An 18,936-nucleotide genomic window follows, 5' to 3' on the forward strand; every position below is an offset into this window, starting at 1 on the left:
TATGGTACAACGTAGGTGGCTTGACGTGGTCAAGGATTATGACTGCGACATTTTGTATCACCCCAGGAAATCGAATGTGGTCGCTGATGATTTGAGCCGCAAGACGGCTAATTCTGCTGTTGGGAGTCTATGTATGAGGATATCGATTGACTCTTTGCTTCTTGATCTGATTAGGGAGGCTCAGGCCGAGGGAGTCAAGAAGGAAAATTGGATACATGAGAGACTCATGGGTGAGATTGACATGTTTACTACTGACAGTCGGGGGTTATTAACCCAAGATGGATGTGTTTGGGTGCCAAATTTTGACGGGGTCAGACAGACTGTGCTGGAGGAGGCACACAAGTCTAGTTTTTTGATACACCCCGGAGCCACCAAGATGTATCGGGATTTGAGGCTTATTTATTGGTGGTCGTGCATGAAGAGAGATATAGCCTGGTACGTCGAGAGGTGCATGACCTGTCGGCTGGTCAAGGCCGAGCACTAGAGGCCGCATGGAAAGTTGCAGTCATTGGAGGTTCCCACGTGAAAATGGGAACATATTATTATGGATTTCATCATCAAGTTACCATTGACGGCTAAGGGGTACGATGCAATTCAGGTGTGATGCGTACAAATAGAAACACCTAATTTTACCTACTATCCTACTAACTATTCGACCTAGGGCAGTGTACCCTTTCGCAAATAGTATAACACAAAAGTTGGGTATCGATCTCGGGGAACGAGATTAATTATTTAACCTACTCACTATTAAATTAACCTAAAATTCTAAGCAAAAGTAAAAGAGTTTTTATCTAATTTTGCAAGTTTAGACAAACTTAAATTCTAAACAACTATTCAATCAAATATTAAAAGCACTTATGTTAGTTTGAATCCACTTTCCCTCAATGGTTAGCTATTAATTATGGACAGTTCGCATTGGTTACCAATTAATGTATTATTAGCAATTCAAGTCCAAATTTACTAATGCTGAATTAATTCATGTAGAGCTATGCATGGTCATACATAATTTAACACATAATCAATTATTAGATAGGATTGGAGTTATGTAAGATTGAGTTAACAAACACAATTATGGTCATAATATGTGTTCTCCAGCACAACAGGATTCAATACCTTAATTACTTATCTAAGATTGGTTCGATCCTAGCTCTAATAATCTAATGGTCACTAAATTACTAGGTAATCAAATTCATGCAAATTAATGGTCACTGAAAGACACATAATATGAATAACAACAATCTAGTATCAAATTAGGCATGCTAGGTATAAACAATCAAACACAAGCCATTAACCAACAAGAAAAATCCATACTAACATAACCAAACCATGAGTTCCAGCTTCATCTAGCTAATAGAAGCAACTAGATTTAGCTACTCATAGAAGCAATCAAACAAGTAGACTTCATAATTAAAGACATGGTAATGTACCAAACTAAAAATAAAGTATGATCTTCTTCTTATTTCTTGGTTGAAATTAAAAAATTTCTGCCTTCTTTTCCTCTGAAAAACATCTCTGGAAACTCTATTCTGTCCAGCCAACCCCTAAAATCCGTAAGTGTCAAGGATATTTATAGATGTCGAATTGACCGGACTCACGTCGTGAGAAAAGGAAACTCACGTTGTGAGTTCAATATTAATCCGTATTGAACACAGATTCTTGCCTCCGGATGTTTATCTTCTAGAACCTCCATGCTCACGTCGTGAGGCTTGATTCCTCACGTCGTGAGAATGATTTTTTTGAATACTTCATCTTTTAAGCTTTTAACCTCCAAAGTTCCAATCCTTATTGCTTTTAGTCCTTATTCTTCAAGATGAGTTTTTTGGCTGCAAAATTTAATTTAATCTTATAAGTACCATTTATCTATGCAAATAACCAAAATGTATTCAAATATTGCCTAAAAGTATGTATAAATATGTCAATATCAGGGTGATAGTGGATTGGTTGACCAAGAGTGCCCATTTCTTAGCTATCCGCGAGAGCTCGTCGGCTGAGAAATTGGCCGACTTATTTGTACACGGGACTGTTGTTCGGCATGGTATTCAAGTCTCCATTGTTTCCGATCGAGATGTTAGGTTCACATCCCATTTCTGACAGAAGTTTCATGTGGAAATAGGTACAAGGTTGCATCTCATCATTTCTTATTATCCACAGAAGGACGGTCATAGTGAGCAGACCATTCAGAAACTTGAGGACATGTTGAGAGCTTGTGTCAATGATTTTGGTGGGATTTGGGACTCCTACCTTCCCTTAGCCAACTTTTTATACAACAACATCTACCAATCTAGTATCAGTGTGCCACCTTTCGAGCTCCTCCATGGGGGGAAGTGTAACACTCCAGTGTGTTGGGGGAGAGGTTGGTCATAGAGTCATTGGAAGAACTGAGGTAGTTCTTCAGATGACAGAGCTCATCCAACAAATCAGACAGAGACTTCAGACAGCTCAGAGTCGGCAAAAGAGATATGCCGACAAGTGGTTATTCGAGTTGGAGTTCCAGGTCAGAGACATGATTTTACTGAAGGTATCACCCTGGAAGGGTTTAATACACTTCAGGAAGATGGGCAAGTTGGTTCCCTAACCCTATATTGAGCCTTGTGAGCAAAATGAAGGTGTTCTTAAGTGCTTTGGAGTGTTCTTGGTGCACCTTGGAGAAGAAGGAACTTATTGAAGAAGTGTTGGTTGCATTGGAGCTTGTAGATCTAGACTTTGTTCTCCTTGATCTTTCTTTTAGAGGTATAAAGTTTAAATCTTGATGATGAAATTGTTAGAACTAGCTAGTTTTGAGTGTTATGAACTTTTGGTCACTTTAAGTGCATAAAGTTTAGATCTTGAAAGTTTATGACCTTGTTATAGATAAAGATGGAAACTTTATCCATCTAAACATCATTTTGATTCAGATCTGAAGGTTGGAGACTTGGACTTAATGGATTAAGTTGAAAAATATTCACTTTTGGGTCCCTTGAGACTTAAAGACTAGATCTTGTTTGTTAGGACCATTCTAATGGATAAATTTGGAAACTTTATCCATTATGGAGCCATTATGAGCCATAAAAATGTGATCATGGCCTTTTTATTCCTTTGATGCAGGAGTTGTAATGTCTTATTGGGTTAAGAACTTAGGGTTTTGGACATTAAGCACTTTATAGCCATCAAAATTCATAAAGTTGGAAACTTTATGACTTGACATAATTTGGGCTTGGATATGAGTTTTGGACGTAAGGGCTTAATGAAATAAGCTCTTATTGGAGTTTTGGGACTGGGCAGTGTACGCTGGGCGTACTTGGTGGTATCCTATTCGTACGCGGTTAGCGCCCTGCTTTTGGTCAACATCAGAGTACGCTGGGTGTACTCTCTTGGTATGCAGGGCGTACTCCACTGGGAAAAATATTGACTTTTGGACCTTAACCGTTGCCTTTGACTTTGACCAGGGTTGACCAAGTTTGACTTAAGGGTATTTTGGGTATTTGAGCTATAGTTAAGCCTTGGTCTCTATATATTGAATAGGTGACCTGTAGAGTCGGTATTCAGAGCAGTGTATTGTTCAACTATTTGTCAGACTGGGAGGTGTGTTTTCCTTATTGTACTTACAGGTCGAAGGCACTAAGGCTGACCCATTAGATTGATATCCTAGTTTATCGTATGTTGCTATGCTATAGTGATATGTTAGATATATGTATCCTGGTATATAGGATGTTTTTATACCGTAGTGATCTGTTAGATATTTATCCTAGTATATAGGATATTGCTATGGTGCAGTGATATGCTAGATCTGTATCAAGGTATATATGATGTTGCTATGCTGTAGTGATCAGTTAGATCTATATCCTGGTAGATAGGATGTTATTGGGTTGTAGTGATCTGCTAGATATGTATGACTACATTTATCTGTTGTTATTGATTGATTGTTATGATACATGCTGATGTGTTATAGTCGGCTTGGTAGAGACGATCCTGCTTTGTGCTAAAGGCCATGACACCCAGGGCGGTGTAGATAGACTGAAGGATTGCGAGGCAATCAAGTTAGGCCGAAGGCCCAGAGAGCGGTCCAAAAAGGTTGTAGGCCCAGTGCAACGGTCCAGTCATGCTGAAGGCTCTGAGAGCGGTCCAAACAGGCTGTAAGCCTGTGAGGCAGTCCAGTATTGCTGAAGGCTCACGTATGCATGCTACTATTGTTATATCATGTGGTGGTACTTTGGGGGAAACTCACTAGGCTTTGTACTTACGGGTTCAGTTTATTGTTTCAGGTACTTTAGAGGATCGTGGGAAAGTGAAGGCGTGGTCGTGCACATCTTCCTGTTTATGAGAATCTTTAACCTCCTTCTCCTTAGAAGAAAACCCTACCCCACATATCTTTGTGAGTGAGTAGTGAGGTTTTTGAAAAGGAAGAGAAGTTCGGGAAGCTTGAAGGATTGTTGTGCAGTGAAGAATCCACCTTCTAGTCTCTTCTTATGCATTGTAATTGATAAAGTTTAATCCTTTATTCAGTATTATGCATAGATCTAGGATCTATCATGGTTTTTGATCACTTTTAGTCATTTTGGCCTTGCGTTCTTGGAGTTTGAGCAACTTTAGATTGCAAATGTGCATGTTTTTGGTCTATTGGAAGAAGAAAGATGAGTGTGCTTGGGTTCTTTTGCAACCATGCAGAAGATTATAAGCTTAAATGGACTTAATCAAGTTAGGGTTGTAGATTAGGATATATATATATATATATATATAGCCCTCAGAAAGGATAAAGTTGAAAACTTTACCCATTAAGTTATTGGGAAGAATCATATCTAAAGATATGAGCCTTGATTTGTAGAGATTAAATGTTTCATGAATTAAGAGTTATTACAGGGGGACCGTGTTGCAGTTTGGGAAAGGCCGTAACGCAAGAATTAGATGGTATCTATGACTGTTTTGTCGTTGCATGACCGTCACACGACTAGTATCTAGGTCGCAGCGTCTTGACCATTGACCATTGACTTTTGCACCAATTTAAATTTTGATCAACTGTGTGGATTGGGTCTTGGATGATGTTTTAAAGGATAAAATTGTCTTTTGCCCAAAAAAAGCAAGAGTAATTAACCAACACTCTCATAGGAAGGAAAGTTAAGGTTTGCACCTTAATTGCTAAATTAAGGTTATATAATTATGTAGTGCTTCAAGGTAGGTTCAATGCCACCTAGGTCATTATGTGGATATATATTATCAGATATTCATGTAAGTTTTCATGAACTCTCTTATTATTTGGACAATGTAATTTTAGAATGTTAGGCCACGAAAAGCCTTTCAGAGGAAAGTGGTCGTGGACTAGTCAACTAGAGAGAAGCCTTTATGAGGGAATCTAGTGGAACTGGTAAGTAGAATGATATGATGAGATGTTAAGCCACAAAAATCCTCTCGGAGGGAACCGATCATGGACTGGACAACTAGAGAAAAGCCTCTCGGAAGGAATCTAGTTGATCCACTAAGTAGATATGTTTATGTCAGAATATGTTATGTGACTCAAATGATATGTTATATGTGAATTATCACATGATATGTCTGTGTTCTCTTATGTGTATTGCATATTATATGTATAATGGATGAGTGTTATGATTACTCACTAAGCCTTAGGCTTACAGTTGCTACTTAATGTTTATAACAGGACTGTCGGGTGTGTTGAAAAGGAAGGAGCCGACTTGATTGAGACATCTATACATTCTTAGGGGCATTGCTTTTATCTAATATTTTATTTTACCATATGTTGATTTTCAAAACAATACTTATGCTTCCACAATTTGATGATAGTATGGCTTGATACGATGATATGATGGGATCTGTTTGATTTCAAAAATGAATTGATTTTATGAATGAATATTTATGTTCTATCAAGTTTTTATACTCTAATTTAAGAAAAATGGATTGAATTTTGGAAAGTTACAAGTATATACAACCTAGCCCTTGACTAGATGGGCCTAAACTGGGCTGGCCTAAGACCTAACCATCTCATCATACACATTGACCTAACTTCATTGTCAGAGTCTGCTCCCCGAGGCAGTCTAGTGGTTTTGTTCTCTAATGGCAGTCAGGAATCAAGTCAGGAACTCACAAACGACTCCTACTTTCGATCTATTATCCTGACACCAAGACCCGATGACCAAATTCCATGTCACATCAGTGTCTTATAACTACTTACACTTAACGTAAAGAACCCAAACCAAAAAGGATAAGAAACTTTTTTTTGTTTATACTTAGATAACTATGTTTTTTTTTTATTTTTTTTTTTTACATATTTGACCGGTAAATTTGTTTGTCATATTATTTTATTTTCAGCAAATCAAACAAATTTAATGATCAAATGCATGAAAAAAACATGATTATAAAAAAAAACATGATTATCAAACAAATTATGTTGCCCTATGCGTTTCTTCTTTTGTTTTATCTTGTTTTATGTTCCTCGTAGCTTCCTGCTAAATTTTTTGTTCAATGAATTGCCACCCCGTACTTGGTCAACATACTTTAAACCTTTCAACAATCAATACAAGTCTACAAGAGATGATAACTAATAAATGTTCAAAAATAGCCAAGTGAGAAAACAAGAACACGTTTTTGATTGACAAAATTGAGAAAACTTATACAAAAAAGCTTCCATGTAGCCGTGACTGAGGAGACATTTCAGGAAATATTCAAACATAAATAAGGACATACATATCATGACATAGTTCCCTACTTAATTAAATCATAGGACCCACAAACCACGAGATGTACTTCAATACAACGATAATCACGGGTCGACTAGCCTCGTCATAGAACACAGACACACACAACATCCAAGTCAGAGTCAACCCAAAAATATCTTGCACAATACCAGGAATGACATTTGAATCCACATCTTCTTTCTTGCTTCTTCATAATAACCACTTGAAGAGACTTGTACACAATCTAAACCCACACATTTACCTATAAAATTTATTCCTTTTAACAACAATCCATTTATAAATACATCAAAAAACTAAAAATCCAATGTGGAGTACAAGTAATCATGCATGGTGTGCACCTGTAAATCTAATGTGCTACCAAAAACAATTCTTTTTTAATTATCGTATACAAACAAAAAGAAAACTATTAGTATTTTACTTCATCATCTTCCTTGACTTGCCTGAGCTTTTTCCGGGGAGAGTAGGGATACTCTGTTCATTTCTGAAGAAATTATCAGGATCAACAGCTGTCTTTATCTTCACTAATCGTTCAAAATTCCCCATGAAATACATATCCCCGTAAACTTTACCTTCACTGTAATTGTCTCCGGTCATCACGCCGATGTCAAGATCTCTGTAGTTCAAGAACGCACCTCTAGGATTCTTTGATACAAATGGTGTCATGAAATCATGCATAACCCTTGTTTGATTCAAGTAGTTTCTTTCAAGTTCGGGATCCGGGTCGCTCCACCCGATTGAATATTGGATTTTGAAAATGTTGCCGGCGCGGTGAGGCATTGGGGTGGCGTCCGGTGCAATCTCGTTCATTTTTCCGCCGTAGGGGTTGAAAACGAAACCAAGTCTACCCAATTCCACTAGTTTGTTGAAGATTGATGTAATCCCGGATACTGAGATTGGTGTTTGGACGTAGTCGGACTTCCGTTTTCCGAAGTTGATGTTGTCGGAATGGCGGTTGAGGAGAATCTCCGGCGCGGTTGTGTTGTCGAAGTTGGCCCAGTAAAGTACGGAGTCAATCCAACTTCCTTCCACACAATCTTCTTTTCTCAATCCCAATTCCGGGAAGTTTTTGGTCATTAGAGCAACCAAACTGTCGGCATCACCCAAGTAATGTGCGATGAATGAAGCTCGGCCGACTCTCTGGCGATTCACAGTCACCGGCTGTAACAAGACTCTGATGAAAAGATCATCGTCGATGTCAGCCATAACCGACTGCCATTTATAAACGAGTTCCGACGCGTTTTGCGCCACCGTTTTCATTATCCGGAAGATGGTATTAACCTCCCCCACCTGAACAATTTTCACGGTATAAGATAGAATGACACCGAAACTGGCGCCACCGCCGCCGCGAATCGCCCAGAAAAGATCCTCACCCATGGATTTCCGATCCAAAACGCGGCCATTTACGTCAACAATCCGGGCGTCTATGATGTGATCCACGGATAAACCGAATTTACGAAGCATGGTGCCGTAACCACCGCCGCTTAAATGACCACCGACACCAACCGTCGGACATACTCCGGCGGGAAAGCCATGGACTTTACTCTTCTCGTAAATCCTGTAATAAAGCTCTCCCAACTGTGCCCCTGCTCCGACAACCGCAGTTTCATCGGCGATATTGACGTCGATGTCGCGGAAATTGAACATATCGAGTATGATGAAATCAGGGTCGGATGAGATGTAGGAGATTCCTTCGTAGTCATGTCCGCCGCTTCGGATCTTAATCTGAACACCGACTTTCTTAGAGCAAAGAACTGCGGCTTGCACTTCGGATTCTGTCGTCGGAGTTATGATTACAGAGGGTTTAGGCGTTGAGGATGTGTTCAGACGTTGGTTTTTGATGTAAGCTTGGAGGACGGCGGTGTAAGCGGATGAATTGGCGGTGGAGCTGAAGACGATGGATGAGAGATCATCGGCGGATTCAGTTGTCTGTAAAGGGAGGCATTGGAGAAACGACTGGTAAACTGAGTCGGGATCCAAGGCGGCGTTCGAAAACGAGAAAAGGAGTGGAGTGAGGAGGAGGGAAAGCATAACTAACGACTTCATCATTGGCTGCTTATTATTCTTTTGGCATGGTTGGAGAGAGTATTTATAGTGTAGATCAATGTTTGCGCGTCGTATGACTTTTTGTCGCACAACACATGGAGTGGGTTTGAAGCTTTTTGAGGTCGTCGGTAATGGCGGATGGTGAAACGTGGAATCTTCTTGTTTGCAAGTATTAAGCGGCTGTTGGAAAGCGACACAGGAAACGAGAAGACATTATTTGTAAAAGGGTATTTATTGAAATGTACTAGGGTTAGTTAACCGGATAATGTAAGAAAAATCCTTTTATTTCTGAGGATATTTAATTCTCTTTATTTATTTATTTTTTAAAGATAAAATTGATCATTTAGGTTTTCGCATTTTTTTTAGGTACCATGCTTCCATTGTCTTAAAATTGTAAATTTCACGTTGTCTTTTTCAACGTCTTTATATATATATATGGTCATACTTATAATAAGGTTTTCCGTCTGAATTCTGCTGAAGTTAATCAAGCTCTTGATTTCTAGATAATTAGTTTTGACGTATAAATTGTTTTTAGTTATTGTCAATATCATGGAGACAAGTCAATAAATAAAGAAAAGAAAATTCGAAATGGATTATGTAGAAAAATATTTCACAATGTCCACTAAGAAAAGGCTAAGATATACATGTGTGTAGGCTAAGCACCTTAAAAGAACTAGTCAATTAGGGATCACATATTTGGCTTTTGGAGCTTTGACTATTTCTTAATATTAATCAAAAGGTACTATTTATATGTAATAGTTGTGTCATATTGACATCTATATTTTGGAAATCATTAGAAACGTTGAATCGTTAAAAAAAATAACATTTTAAATATAGTTGTATGGTTTTTATTTTGTCTTAAAAACAGTCTTTAATAAAATATTTTCTTTTTGTTGCATTAATGGTCAATTTGAACAAAACTTGACATTTAAGTGGTCCTTAGATTGATGTCTCTTAGATGGATCCGTTAAACTGAGAAAATTTTTAATAAGGACAATTTTTGAAATTTTGTGAAACTTTGTCTTAATAGTAAATGAAAATATTTAATGTTGTACTGTAGCTTGGATATTTTTGATAAAGTTTATACAACAATTTTTTTATATATTAAATAAAATATACTTGGATGATCATTAAAGTTAATATATTTTATTTTATTTTATTTATATAAATATTACAATTTTTTATGTTTTATGTTTTTTGTCATTTTATTTGATCTATGTTAATTAACAAAAAATTGATTAGACTTCTTTTAAATATCACAAATGGTCGTTAAGTGAAATTTTCTTAAAAAAATTTCAACTTAACATATTCGCCGTGTGACTGACATCAATGGTAAGGATCACTATAATGCAAAATTTAGTCCACAAAGACTATTCATAGAAAAAAAAGTTTCTTAAGGATTATTTTAGAGACAAGATCAAAACAATAAATACCATTGTGAAATTTTGGAGTAAGTTACACGAATGGCCCCTATGTTTTAGAGTAATTTACGTGTTTGATCCCTAACTTAAATTTTTAACTTGGAAGGTCTCTACTGTTTGTTTTTGTTACACGTTTAGTCACCCTCTTACCTAAAATGACTATTATGACCTTATTCAAATAAATTAAAATAGTTTTTTTATATAAGATAAAGTGAGGTGGGGGTGGGGTTGGATGTGTGTTTATTTAAATAAATTTAAAAATCTAGGGTAAAATAGTCTTTTTAGGTAAGATAGAGACCAAACGCGCAACAAAAACAAATATTAGGGACCTTCCAAGTTAAAAAAATAAATTAGAGATTAAACGCGTAAAGTACTCCAAACCATAGGGACCATTCGTTTAATTTACTCGAAATTTTGTCACAAAATAATAACAAAATTAGGATAAATGTCATCGCTTGAGTCTCATCCCAGTCGTACACTTAAAACGTATTATAGAGTTTATTATAAAGTTTATAGACCCGTAGCCAATATACAATCAATTATGGGTGTGTAATTGTTTTTTTTTTTTTTTTTTTTTTTTTTTTACAGTGACCAACTGACACATCGGAATGTACTTCAAATTCTAGATATTGATTGATGGAAAGCGCTTGATTTACGGAGGAAAAAACCATGATATTTATAGGAGACCACTTGATTTACGGAGGAAAATACTTATTATTCCTGACATTATTCCTTGAAACTATTGGTGTTTATAAGCAGAAAATGCATAAAGATACACTTATATATAGAGAGAAACAAATTAAACCCCCCAAGCTTGGATAATTGGAATGATACAAGTTAAAATCGATAGTAATACGATGTATGAGTTTCACTATAGTGATGTAGGCAATGTTTTTGAAACCACTTCTTTAGTTGAATTGGTTTGGTGAGCGTTTTCCGGTTCAACCCAACATCTATAATTTTTATATTTTTTCTATTTTCCTAGGTTCATATGTATAAAAAACAAAGAATTTTCCTACATATGATAATTGTGTATGTCGGCTTTACACTCTAGTTAACCTAATTGATCGGGCTGTTCATTTTGCTTTGGAAATGATATGTTTTTTAACGAGTTAAATGAAATTCAATTATCCACGTCCAATAAATTGGTTCAAACGGTTTTTTATTGGTTTTATCACAACGGTTCAACATGTTCTAGAAATTGGCATAAACCGGCTATTGCACCCCTCTCGTCCCTGATCCCAGTCCGACCGGGTTCAAATTGGTGTTTAAAACAATGGATGTAGTGTAGTAGATTACATATTAGGAGCTAGGATAATAAGTTACTGCTAAATTGGTAATAAGATTTTATTTAATCATCTTTTATTTAGCCTTGTACTTAGATTAATTTCAAATAATTTTCTTATTTATGATCCTAATTGATCGAGCTGTTCATTTTGCTTTGGAAATGAGATGTTTTTAACGGGTTAAATGAAACCCAATTATCTAAGTCCAATAAATCGTTTCAAACGGTTTTTTATCGTTTCTATCACACCGGTTCAACCTGATCTAAAAATTGGCATAAAACCGACGGCTGAACACCTCTCGTCCCCGATCCCTGTCCGACCGGTTCGAAGTGGTGTTTAAAACATTGGATGTAGTGTGGTAGATTACATATCAGAAGCTAGGGTAGTAAGTTATGGCTAAATTGATAATGAAATTTTGTTTAATCGTTTTTTATTTAGCGTTGTACTTAGATTAATTTCAAATAACTTTCTTATTTATGATCCTTTTTTATTATTATTTGTAATTAAGTTTTATTTAATAATAAAGTCCAAATAATTTTCTTTCATGATTTTTATTAGTTTACATTGTATTAAAGTTCTATCTTTTTTATTTTATTTTATTTTATTTTTTTATGATTTGATGATTATAGAAGACTTCGTATATATTGAACAATTGTTTTGCAGGTAAGTTTGTTATTGATATTTAAAAGAATGTGGGATGGTTCATCGACTCATTACTATATATCACATGGTACTATTCATCAAAAAAATAGAGTTGTATTGGTTTTTTTTTGTATTTGCTATGGTACGTTTTTTTTTTTTTTAAATTTTTATTTTTTGAGTTGGTATTTGATTCTTGTTGGTATTACTCGTATTTGTTGCCGTTATTTGCTTGTATTTTTTTGTTGCTTTTGTTGAATTTTCAGTTTTCTTCGATTATTTTCATTGAAAGTTACATGATTGTGTAACACACAACACACCTATAAAAATCGATTTTTTTTTTACACTTAAGGCAATGTACTTTGCTCCTCTTGCTCTTAAACTGTATAAAACTTTACCGTTGAGTCTTAATAATTTAAATAAGTATTATTAACATTATTTCATCACAGTAAATGATCAAGACACTTCAGTGTCACAAGTGCTATAAGGAAAACTCATATAGACTTTAAACATCAACATTGGCCTAAAATCTCTTAATAGCTTCCAAATTCACAAATAACTATTCTAATTAATTAATCAACACATAGTAAACTTATAATAATCATAATAACCCTTGAAATAAGCAATTCCATTTCCCAAGTTATGATTTCATTCTATTTTATATTGATCATAACACTATTGTGTTTATTCTAATTCCTCATTGAAATTACAATTTCATTTAATTCATTTGAAATACTATCGGATTAATCAAAACTCTTGGAATTCCTAAGTTAGGTAGGACGCTAGGATCCAATTTCTTGGGGGCTTAAGCAAGTTGGCTTTAAGTTTCCTAGTCTTATTCTTATTCTACAAGTTTGGCAGTCTAGGAGTATAAATACATGTATAGATACCGAGTCATGGAACTGTGCCGTAACAATTGAGTTTTGAGTTTATTTTCTCAATACATTTAGAGAGTTATTCCATAATTGTTTGTGTTCTGCACTTGAATTGATATCAGAGCATAGGAATCATTAGGTGAAACTTTTCTGTGACAACAACAAGGAGTTATAAGGTTTCCGTCGACAAAAGCTATTTGATACGCTTGATTCCAATCGACAAAATTTGTAAGTTCGATACACCTGAATCCAATCCTCAGATTTCGGTCAAACAACATTTGATCAAGGTTTTATGTTGGAATCGATTTGAAATTGCCGATCAAACAAGTATTCATTGACCATCACTAGTTTTTCTGATCGATTAAATTCACAATTGAATTGCAATTGTTAATCAATTTCTACGCCGACTGATTTCTGAATCGGTGTAATTGATTTCTGTTGCCGACTGAAGAAAAAAAAAAGCGAATGAACTAAAGTCGTATTTTATCGTTTTTTCTGTCGATTTCTCCTACCAATAATTGTATAATCAATTATCTAAAATAGATTGATTTGATTAGTAATTGCTATATAATCAGTAATCGATTCTTTAAAATCGTTTATGGTGGATCATCGTTTTTGGAAGATTTAAACGATGTTCAAATCGTGAATAGTAATTGTTGTTTTTCTTCTTGCCTTAATCAATAGAACATAAATCTTGGTTTCTATTGATCATCTCAGATTTCGAGTTCTTCTTTTCTGATTTGAGTAATCACCATGTCGGGTGAGTCCTCTAATTCAGCACCATCAAAGGAAATCGGAGCACCCTCCGTCCACTACTCGATGTTGACAACTACAAACTGCATCGTTTGGGGTATGAGGATGAAGGTAGTGCTAAGGATTCATAATGATTGGGAAGTAATAGACCAGAGAAACGCCATAAACGTTGAAAAAATGACTTAGCTATGGGAGTGCTATACCAATCAATTCTGGAGAGCTTGATCATTCAAATAGGTGATCAAGATACATCCAAGAAACTTTGGGATGCAATCAAGGCAAGGCACGTTGGAGAAGCATGTGTTCAAGAAGTCCGCTTGCAAACTCTAATGTCTGATTTTGATAAACTCTAGATGTTGAAGACCGAATCGATAGATGATTACACGGGAACGCTGTAATGTCCCAAAAATTATGAGGTAAAAATTTCATTTTTAGTTCAACCAAAACATTAATTAACTTTAAGTTAAACATTCATTATATTTTCTATAAATATTTAAAGGTACTTTATAAGAAAATAGTTATCAAAGTACAATCTTAAAATCATCATAATGTGAAACATGGGCGGATACACCGTGATCAAGTCAGGCCATTCCCTTTCGAACCGGAAGTACTTGAAACCATAACCATCAAAACGTAAGCACAAAACTTAGTGAGTTCCCCAAAGTACCACTTACCATACATACCATTGGGCCTAGCCCTCACATTCAACCCAATCCGCATATTGGGCCCAACCCACCATAATAGCCCTTGCTCTGTTAAACCATTGGGCCTAGCCCGATCACACAAATGTAAAAGTCACAAAGACAGTTAGCACCTACATAACATACAATGGGCCTAGCCCTTCCTGTTACATGGGTCTAGCCCAACATATAAATAGGCATAACCCATCATACAATGAGCCTAGCCCAACATACAAATAGGCCTATACCAATATACCATGTAAGAGTCACAAAGACATCTAACATAACATAATATAGTGGGTCGACATTGGTGCCTTCGACCAACACGTATAGTGAGGAGACTCACCTCTAGCTACTGAAACACTTGAATAAATCTTTGACTGCTGGATCGGAGAATCCCCGTGATTTCAATCATCAAATAACACCCAATTATTAATTGGATTCTGACCCATAACCAAGAGTCTAAGATACTTAGCCCATAACCAGGGTAAAAGACCATTCTACCCTTCATCTTACTTGGCCCAAAGCCAAGGCCCAACTCAACTACTTCCAAGGCTCAACTCCTAAATGATATTCCAAAGCCCAATATGGCCCAATCTTCCAAATTGGGCCCAAAACCTATCATGGGCCTAAATCTAAAGGAGCCCAAAAATACAAACCAGAAGACCAAGATAGAAGTCTAATGGCCTAACATGGCCCAAACTAAGACAACCCAACCAATTGCCTAAACTGAGAACACCAAAGCCCAAACATCCATCTGCTGAGTACGCAGGGCGTACTCAGCTCGTACGCTAATCATACTCCATCCAGGGTCAGTACGCACAACGTACCAGCTGCGTACACCCAATGTACTCCCTGGACCACCTTTTCACTCCAATAAGCACATAATCGGCTAAGACAAAGTGCCAAACTCCCATATCTGATTCTCTAAGGATACTTATTATGTAGAGTTGACAAATTTACATGCATGCATGGCCTAATGGGGCTCAAGAGCTTAAAAAGAGCTTAACAAAGGTCTTAATACATCCATGGGTCAAGAAACACCATAAAGTTTGCATTTTTATGCATAAGGGACCCTTAAAACGTCCATATCTAAGGGTTGAGCTTCTAAAACAACCTTTAGTCACAAGGACCAACCAAAAGGGACTAAAATATGCCATAAACAAACTGAAACTAGATCTACATAGGGATTTGTCAAGCTAAGAACTTTATACCTCAAATGGCACAAAATGATGATGCTAACTCTAGATCTCTAAGCTCCACTCTGAGGAATGAGTCTTCAATATTCTTCTACCACTTCAAAATGCACAGAACATACCAAAATTCTTCACAAGAGCTCAAAAGCACCAAAACAATGGCTAGGGGAAAAATTAGGTTTTAGAAGATATGGAGACAGGTGTAAAATGTCTAGGAGGTGAGTTTAAGATGCTTAAATAGGGTGCAAACCCTAAAAATTAGGGTTTTCATTTTGCCTGGAGTACGCCATGTGTACTCCCAATATGTCTATCGTACTTTATGAAGGTCCGCGACCCTTTTATAAAAGTATGCCCTGCATACTTCCTTGTACGCCCTACGTACAAGGCTTAGCCCTTTAAACTACCAACTTCCAGAGGCTATAACTTCTTCGTTCTGAGTCTGATTTCGATGATCCTTATATCCACGGAAAGGTAACAAGAAGCTCTACACTTATATCAACTTATCATTGACTTAAAACTTCCCAAACTAAAATAAAAAATCATAAAAAGCCCGAACAGATACCTTACCGATATACCCCTTGGCCTTGAAACACAAACCGAACTACCAGATCATCTAACTTACCTTACCCACACCCAATGGGTCTAAATACATCTTTCCCAAAGGCCCTTAGCCTTATGATACCCGATCTTCGGGGTCACCACCCCGCATTAGGAAACGATTTGGAACAGGGCGTTACAACTCTCCCGCACTTAAATTAGATTTCGTCCTCGAAATTACTCCTTAGCACCCTCCTGGTAACTAATGTTCTGAACAAAACCTTCTAGTGCTGAACAATCATTGCTCCGTTAATGGACGAACCAATATGTTATTACTAAAATTCTGAAATCCCATAAATTTCCTGACCTCCACACATGTGGAACCAATCCAAAACACAATCTCAAGAGCCTTTTGCTACCATCAGAAATGAAAACATTCTTTTGACCTTGAACCCTTCAACTGATGACCTTGGCATATAGATTCCTTAATCCATAACTTGATGAAATTAAGACCTTGCACATATACACTGTTCCCAATGCTAGTCTCAACCAATAGCCAACTCAGTACATAAATCTTAACCCAAGATCCAAAAACTTACACTTGCATTTCACCCAAAATCTTTTGATTCATGACAACCATTCACTAAACCGGGATATAAAATCCGTAAACCACCACTGAGACTGCCAGTCTCATACCTGGTCCAACCACCAGGTTCCTGAGAGTCTGTATGATAAGGCTACTGTTATGATATATCTCCGACTTAACTCCGTCTCTTTGAGGGATGGAAATGAAAGGCCTGAGAATCACAGCAAAGAAAACAAGATCGTCAGTCTTTGTCCGGGAGGTAGTCCCGAAACTAGGCTTCATCGATCAAGTTAGTTGGTCTCTTAGAGAGAAGGTGAACAAGTGTTAGGTAAGAGTTTAAGGGTGGCATTTTTTTGATCCCTTATCTTGGACAAGAAGGGACCTTTTTTTACATGTGGTCAGGGGGACAGATCCCCGATAATACCTTCTACCTTCTCAGGTTTGGCAGGGATAGATGGCCTTCGATTGGTAGATCGTGCTCCGCGAGTGGTTGTTTGCTATTGGTGCAGGTTTGCCAGGAGCGGCGTCCTGAGCGCTACACCTGTCACTCTGTAAGGCAATTTGTACTTTTTTGTCTTGACGTTGACCTTGGCACTAGGGCGCCAAGGAACGAATACAGGATCGCGAGGGCGAGGGGGAGGACGTAGTGTTAGGCATACTCTGTCCTTTGCCCAAACTGTCTATCAGACTGACAGTTTCCGTTATGTTTGACGTATTCCTGGTAGGATACGTTATCAAGTCCCCTAGGTTAGTAGACGTCAGCGTTTGCTTAGGGTAGCTGAGTTGTTCTAGCTTAGATCTGGACACACGTTTTGTGAGGATGGCTCTTTGACAACTTCTGACGTGACGGAGGCATTTGCATAGGCGATTTTCATCATCATAACCACTTGATCTTCCCACCTGCATCTAAATATTCTCCCATCTTTTTCATTTCCCCTTTAATTTTTTTCTTCTTCTCACTTCTACTACTTCTTTTCCTCTTTCTCTCTGTTATGCTCTTTTCCTTTTTTTTGTTTTCGACGGAAAATGGCTAGCCCAAATTCCAGAATCATTCCTTCTCTGAGTGAGTTCACCGGTCTTTAAGAGTGATTTAGCTTCCTTCCTGAGCATGGTGTGGAATACCCTCGAAAAGGGGCTATATTTTCTTGTCTGTCGGAGGGGAAAGTTAAAGTTCTCATTTCGATCTCCGAGGATGGTCTGAGTCTGCCAACGACAGAATTTTTTAATGAGTTAATGCGGCAGTATGGCTTCCACATAGATGACTTGACTCCAAACACTTTCAATAAGATTGTTGGTTTGGAACTCGTCTGTCGGACCCTTGGAGTTCTGCCATAGTTTTGGGAATTCAAAGCTTTCTTCAACTCTTCTACTCAGTCTGGTGCTTGGACTTTTCCCCAAAGGTGAGGTGTTCATGCCTTTATCATTAACTAAAAAGCTTTGAATAAGAACTGGCAAGACCGGTGGCTCTGGGTAAATCGAAACATTGTCGGTTTTGGCTATCGTCGTTTGACTATGTTTTCTGTTTGAGCACCAGAACTATATGGTGCCAGTGCCACTTTGGCGCAAGCATTGAAGACCATTTGCATCAATGGAGAGGATTAGGAGGATCATATTCTGGCTACAGTTGGGATGAGCACTGCTTGTAGAGCCCAGGGGATGATGCATCAGTCTATGTTGAGAAGGACGGTAAGTACCTATTCTCCCCCCTTTAGATTGTTGTTTTCTTGTGTGTTTTGCGAACTATATTGGCTTGTTTCTTGTTTTCAAGCCACGAGAGGATCCTTCCCTTTGAGATGGTGCTGAGGGGCCGCTTTCAAGGCACCTGCCAATATCGGGAAATGCCCTTGGTTGAGACGCTCCCTCCACCGCTTAGTCCCAACCGTGCCTTGGCTCTTGCTGACCCTCTTGTTGCTTCTCCGCCTGGGTCTAATTTGTTGGAAAAGGTGTCTAAGCCTATAAATATAATTGGTATGTACTTGACCCGATACCATCATGGTCTATTTGGTTTGCATTCATCAACGCAATATGTTAAGAAGGATATTTGAGTAAGAGGTTAATTATGATTTATTAATATATTATAAGTATAATATATTAATTGATGAATCATATTATTTAATCAGTATTGATCAAAAATTAATTTAAGAATTAATTTAGTGATCAAAAGAGACTAATTAAATTGATACATATGGATTGGGCTAATGATCCATGACTGATTTGCGATGAGCTTATGGGTTAGT

The 18,936-nt window shown here is 37.2% G+C and overlaps 1 protein-coding gene and 1 long non-coding RNA gene across 2 annotated transcripts; one reads left to right on the forward strand and one right to left on the reverse strand.

Annotated features, from left to right (window-relative positions):
* Positions 1–6,552: 6,552 nt before the first annotated feature.
* Positions 6,553–8,931, reverse strand: LOC111911286 (berberine bridge enzyme-like 21). Its single transcript, XM_042897769.2, has 2 exons — positions 7,124–8,931; positions 6,553–6,924 (listed from the first exon to the last, which is right to left on the reverse strand). Exons 1-2 carry the CDS (start codon positions 8,727–8,729, stop codon positions 6,806–6,808), a joined length of 1,725 nt encoding a protein of 574 aa, XP_042753703.1. The 5' UTR covers positions 8,730–8,931; the 3' UTR covers positions 6,553–6,805.
* Positions 8,932–12,988: 4,057 nt separating this feature from the next.
* Positions 12,989–14,146, forward strand: LOC122195700 (uncharacterized). The gene is made up of 2 exons (XR_006186252.2): positions 12,989–13,175; positions 13,665–14,146. It is a non-coding gene; the product is annotated as an uncharacterized LOC122195700 (long non-coding RNA).
* The last annotated feature ends 4,790 nt before the right edge of the window (positions 14,147–18,936 follow it).

This window comes from Lactuca sativa, chromosome 8, assembly GCF_002870075.4.
Source record: "Lactuca sativa cultivar Salinas chromosome 8, Lsat_Salinas_v11, whole genome shotgun sequence".
In the NCBI taxonomy this organism is placed as follows: Eukaryota; Viridiplantae; Streptophyta; class Magnoliopsida; order Asterales; family Asteraceae; genus Lactuca; species Lactuca sativa.

What these genes read in the sequence shown, in the direction of transcription:
- LOC111911286 (XM_042897769.2), bottom strand. Translation starts at nt 8,729, where the DNA reads ATGATGAAGTCGTTAGTTATGCTTTCCCTCCTCCTCACTCCACTCCTT. An exon ending in TCTCCCCGGAAAAAGCTCAG is followed by an intron (nt 6,925 to 7,123) that starts GCAAGTCAAGGA and finishes TAAATTTTATAG; the next exon opens with GTAAATGTGTGGGTTTAGAT.